This window comes from Macrobrachium nipponense, chromosome 23, assembly GCF_015104395.2.
Source record: "Macrobrachium nipponense isolate FS-2020 chromosome 23, ASM1510439v2, whole genome shotgun sequence".
NCBI classification, from domain to species: domain Eukaryota; kingdom Metazoa; phylum Arthropoda; class Malacostraca; order Decapoda; family Palaemonidae; genus Macrobrachium; species Macrobrachium nipponense.
In genome coordinates this window covers 11,292,524-11,298,580 of record NC_061090.1, presented here as the reverse complement: position 1 = coordinate 11,298,580, position 6,057 = coordinate 11,292,524, and the positions used below count along the sequence as shown (strand labels likewise).

Below are 6,057 nucleotides of genomic sequence, written 5' to 3'. Positions count from 1 at the left end.
TTTATTCGACATCAACGCCTGCCTGCTTTTGAGTCTTCAGCGCTTTATACCACTGTCACGCCCGTTTGATCGTTCTCACCCGCTGCTGATGCATGGATGTTTGTCTTCGAGGAACAGCTATGATCGAGTTTTTATAAAGTTTTCGATACCAATCTTGGAGGATTACAACACTTGTCAATCTACGACGGACACATTACGAACACACGAGAGGATATCAGCCTTGGACAGCCTCTAAAGGAACTTCAGATTTATCACCTGGTCCCTCATATTTATTACTGCAAACTGCAGCGCCGTTGATGATACTTTACGAGGAGTTAAGTATTGGTTGTAGTAACTGTCCTCCATTTTTAGAGCTGCAATTAACAGCACTTCGTTACAACGGAACATCAAGTGTACGCTGCAGTGACCTGAAACTTACCTCGGTCCAAATATTATTCAATTATTTTTTTCTTTTGTAAATAAATATTTATATTAACATTTTCGTATCATACTCCCTCGTTGTCCTTTGCATCATTGTTTACAAACTATAACTCGTAGTTTAAAGGTACTTCAGGTTGTGCAAAATACTATTGTTTCTTTTATGTAACGGCTTTACGCAAATTATAAAGAACCTGCTTTACGTTAATGTTATTAAGTCGTGACATAAATTGGCGACCGTGATAGGATGGCAAATGGTCAGTGAGGTAGTGTGAAAAAGTATATTTTTTTTCCTCTTTCTCTCTTACGGGACACTTTAATAGTTCTTCGTGTTAAGCAGCAATTGCTCAATTTAACGAGATGTCAACTTTAAGCGAGTTAACTGCCATTGGTGAGAAACTTGGATTGTCAGGATCTGACTTAGCATATTTCATAAAAGAGCAACAGGAGCTCGAACGCGCTAAACGAGCACAGCAGAGAAGAAGCTGAAAAGAGAGCAGAAGAGAAGCTGAAAGAGAGCAGAGAGAAGCTGAAGAGAGCAAATGGAAGCAGAAAAAGCAATATTGGCTGAAAAGAGAGCTCTTATGGAAGCTGATAAAGAAAGGCTTGAAGAACAAAGTAAAACTCTTCAGTTAGAGATAACTTTAAAGTCTTTAAAGTCCGACGAAACTTCTATGAGTGATTCTGTGCCAGCTAAGTTCAGTGATAAGTGGGGAAAAACTAAGCCTAATTTCCTAAGTTTTAGCGAGTCAGATGTCGGAAAATTTTTCGTTGCTTTTGAGAAAGTAGCTCATCAGTTAGCTTGGCCCAAGGAACTCTGGGCTGTATTAGTGCAATCTGCATTCTCTGGTAAGGCACAAGTAGTTTATGCAGCTTTAAGTGCAGAAGATTCCAGTGATTATGATATTGTGAAAAAAATGGTTTTAAATGCATACCAGCTAATCCCAGAAGCTTACCGGCAGAAATTCAGATCCTGGCGTAAAATGTTTAATCAAACATTTGTAGAATGGGCAGGCCAGAAAGCAGTTAAACTTGACGAGTGGTTGGCTGCAGAGGAGGCAACTACATTTGCCGAGTTACGAGAACTGGTTTTGTTGGAGGATTTTAAAAACAACATTCCCAAAGACGTTCGCATCCATATAGAAGAATTTAACATTGATAATGTGAATGAGGCAGCAAAGGCAGCAGACAGGTTTGTTTTGTCACACAAGCATTATGGTAAGAAGAAAACTCATTGGGAAGCAGGTGTGGAAAAGGTGGAAGTAATAAAGGGTAGAGAAAGTCCTTCATCGCCTTCGAGGGGTGCGAGGCAGGCCCGGGACATTGTTTGTTATAAGTGTGGTAAGAAAGGTCATGTAAAGTCACATTGTCCTGAAGTAACTAAGTCGGTTAAACCAGTTATGTTGATGGATTGTAGGTCAGTGCCGCCTGTGTCTTCTAGTGAAGGAGAGGTGAGTGGGAGCATGCCTTATGGTAAGGAATTTGAAGACTTTGTCTTTAGAGGTATAGTGAAAGTTGGATCTGAGGCAACTGATGGTAATATCGTTGCATTGCTACGGGATACTGGCTCTTGCCAGTCCTGCATTCTGGAAACCTCTCTCCCTTAAGATTTCTCACGGAAAGGTCAGGATTTTGTGTTGCTTGGGGGTTTCCCAGATACAGTAACATCTTGGCCTGTGGAAGAAGTTTATTTGGAATCTCCTTTGGTAACTGGTACGTTGAAACTGGCTGTAGTTAGTGCATTGCCTGTGAGTGGTGTGGATTTGTTGATAGGCAATGATGTGATGCAAGGTAGTGGCACAGCCTGTGCATCAGAAGGTCGAAAGGGGGCTAGTGTGGTTAATGAACGTGTTATGGTAATGTTAAACCTGTTGTTCCTGTAACCCGAGCCCAATCTAGAGAGGTAGTCAAAGGTAGAGAAGCTGATATAAAATTTGGAAGACTGCTTCCAAACCAAAACTCAACCAAAGACAAAGAAAGGTAAGTCCAAGCAGATAAAAAATCTTTCGTCTAAGTCGATGGTTAATGTATCTGAAGACTTTGATACAGATTCTAGTTGCATGTTTCCAGATAGGCAAACCTTAATTAGTGCTCAAAAGGAAGATGGCGAATTGAGGAGTATATATGAAGAAGCAGAGCAGCTAAAGGAACAGGAGGATTTAAGTGAAGCAAGTTATGTATTAAAGAATGATGTCTTATATAGATTAATTCTCCAGTGACCGCATCTATTGATGAAGAGTGGAAGGTAAGGGAACAAATTGTAGTACCTAGTAAGTTTAGGCATCTTATTTTGCAAAGAGGACTCAGTGAAAGTGAAATGGGGCGGTGGTCATTTTAGGAATACGAAAAAACACTAGTCCAAAGTCCAAAGATAATAATTTTTTTTGGCCTTCTGTAAAGAGAGACGTAGTCAGACATTGCAAGTCATGTCACCAGTGCCAAATGGTTGGAAAACCCAACCAGAAAATTTCTAAAGCTCCTTTAATTCCCATCCCAGCTGTTGAAGAACCATTCACGCAAATTGTTATTGACATTGTGGGTCCTTTACCCAAAACCAAAACAGGTTTTCAGTACATGTTAACTATAATGGACAGAACCACTAGATTTCCCGAGGTAATACCTGTTAGAGGCATTAGGAGTGGTATCGTTATTAAGCATCTCATGGACTTCTTTTCTCGTTATGGTTTGCCTCGAGAGATACAGTCGGATCAAGGTTCTAATTTCACTAGTAAGGAGTTCCAGGCTAAAATGAATGAACTTGGCATTAAACACAACTTGGCATCCTCATATCATCTCGAAAGTCAGGGAATACTTGAAAGATTTCACTCGACTTTGAAGAATGCTTTGACTAAGTATTGTTTAGACCATGTTGAAGAATGGGATAAATAAAAACTTGCCTTTATTTGCTTTTTGCTTTAAGATCAGCCCCTAGTGAATCTCTGGGTTTTTCTCCTTTTCAGATGGTCTATGGACACAATGTGAGAGGGCCTCTTGATTTATTAAGGGAACATTGGGAAGGGAGTAGTGGTAAAGTAAATTCTCTTGATTATATTTTGTCTTTCAAAGAGAAATTAAGGAGCATTTGGCAATGGGCCCAAAATAATCTCTCTACTTCGCAGGCTAAAATGAAAACTCATTATGATAGAAAGTCCCAAGTTAGAAATTTTGAAGCAGGAGAACAAGTACTACTATTACTTCCTATTCCAGGTCAGTTTAGGGCTCAGTTTGTAGGTCCAGCAGTGGTTAAGAAGAAATTGAATGATGTTGATTATTTGGTGGAAATTCCAGGGAGGAGGAAAAAGTATCAGTTGTGTCATATTAACATTATGAAGAAATATTTTTCCAGAGCTAACACTGTTAAATCTGTTTCAGCTGTTGTACCTAAAGAAGGTAATGGACAAGAAGTGGAAAGCAAAGATTATGGATGGAATGGCGAAAAATTCTAAAATTTTGTGTAACCCAGATAGTTTGCTTAAACATCTGAATGCTCAGGAAGCTACTGATATTAAGGATTTATTCAGAGAACATCCGTCAATATTTAAGGACACTCCCGGTCTTGTGCGTAGTTTGCAACATGACGTGGTACTAAAGCCAAATGCCCAGCCAATTAGACAAGCCCCTTACAGGTTAAATCCACAAAAAGCTGAAGCTGTGAGAAAGGAAGTCAGTTATATGTTGGAGAATGACTTGATAACACCAAGTAGCAGTCCTTTTGGAGTTCCCCAGTTGTATTAGTGAAAAAAGAAAATGGACAAGACAGGTTGTGTTTCGACTACAGAAAAGTAAACGACCTAACAGTTGCTGACAATTTCCCTCTGCCTCGCATAGAAGATTGCATATTTAAGATTGGTAATGCCAAGTATATTAGTAAATTAGACCTTTTAAAAGGTTACTGGCAAATTCCTCTGACTGAAAATGCACGGGAAATATCAGCATTTATAACACCTGAAAGGTTTATTCGAAATGTAAAGTCATGCCCTTTGGCATGCGTAACGCAGCCAGTACCTTCCAGAGAATGATGTGGATGATCACGAATGGATTGAAGGGTTGTGTAGTTTATCTGGACGATAGAATTATTTTCAGTGACAACTGGAAAGACCATGTCGATAGAATCAGGGCCTTATTTCGCGCAATTGCTGACGCTGGTTTAGTGGTCAACCTTTCTAAATGCGAATTTGGAAAGGCTGAAGTTATCTACCTAGGACATCACGTCGGACAAGGTAAAGTATTACCCAAGGAAAAGAACATTGAAGCTGTACTAGCTTTTCCCACTCCAAAAACTCGGAAAAATGTAAGGCAATTTGTTGGTCTCGCTGGTTACTACCGTAGGTTTGTCCCAGTTTTTCTGAAATAGTAACTCCTTTAACTAATCTTTTAAGAAGATAAATCTAGATTCTTGTGGGACGATACATGTCAACGAGCCTTTGATAAATTAAAGGGCATTTTAAGTACCTACCCTATTTTGAAATCACCTGACTTTCAGAAGGGATTCAAGTTAATGGTGGATGCAGCGATCTCGGAGTAGGGCAGTGCTGTTGCAAGACGATTGTGAAGGTATTGAACATCCTGTTTTCATATTTTTCCAGGAAACTTAATGAACATCAAAGAAATATAGCACAATCGAAAAGGAAGCCTTAGCTTTAGTTTTAGCTCTACAACATTTTGAAATTTATGTAACAGCTAGCGTTGATCCAATTGTTGTGTATTCAGATCACAATCCTTTAAAATTTGTGAACAAATTTAGGAACAAAAACAGAAGGCTCACTAATTGGAGTCTTATGCTTCAGGAATATAATTTGACTGTAAAACATGTGAAAGGGAAGGACAATGTCGTCGCTGATGCCCTCTCTAGAAATCTGTGATGTCTTTTCCACTTGGATTTTTGTTTTGTTTTCGTCTTTTTCTTTTTCTTCCTGCAGTGTCTTTGGTGCAACATCTCGTTCTTTCATTGTTCGATATCGTTGGTTTTTTGTTTGTGGAAGTGATAATTTACTGGTCTTGAGGTTATTTAACGTTGCCGTTAATTTTTTTTTTTTTTCAGTACATGTTGAGATATAAAATTAGTTGGAACTCGTCTATTGGGTTGTAAAAAAAATTATATTTTTTTTCCTATTAGGTTGGGGGTGGGGTATCACGCCCGAAAGTATTTTCGTTCGTTTATTTATATATTTATTTTTTGCCCACGCAGTCGTATGTTTGCTGCTTGTTAGTAACTGGGTGCTGTTTGCTTGTTATTTGTTTCGCAGTCGTTAAGGAGGATGGTTCTAATCCAATAATTTCTTCCTTTACATGATGACGTGGAGGCAGAGAGACTTTTTTTCGGGAAAAGCCCAAGTTTGCCGTGAGTGATCCTCTGAACGCTAGAGAGGTTGGGATTGCCTCTGAGAGGTACTTGTCTACTGAGAGCAGTGGATTCGCCTTGGATCGCTGCAATGGTGTGTAGCTGTTAGCGCCCTTTATTCGACATCAACGCCTGCCTGCTTTTGAGTCTTCAGCGCTTTATACCACTGTCACGCCCGTTTGATCGTTCTCGCTGCTGATGCATGGATGTTTGTCTTCGAGGAACAGCTATGATCGAGTTTTTATAAAGTTTTCGATACCAATCTTGGAGGATTACAACATTGTCAATCTACGACGGAC

General features: G+C 39.4%; 1 protein-coding gene across 1 annotated transcript; it reads left to right on the top strand.

The window, feature by feature from the left end:
• Positions 1-959: 959 nt before the first annotated feature.
• On the top strand, positions 960-2,024 carry LOC135196075 (uncharacterized). The gene has a single exon (XM_064222535.1). The coding sequence runs from the start codon at positions 960-962 to the stop codon at positions 2,022-2,024; it is 1,065 nt and encodes a 354-aa protein (XP_064078605.1).
• The last annotated feature ends 4,033 nt before the right edge of the window (positions 2,025-6,057 follow it).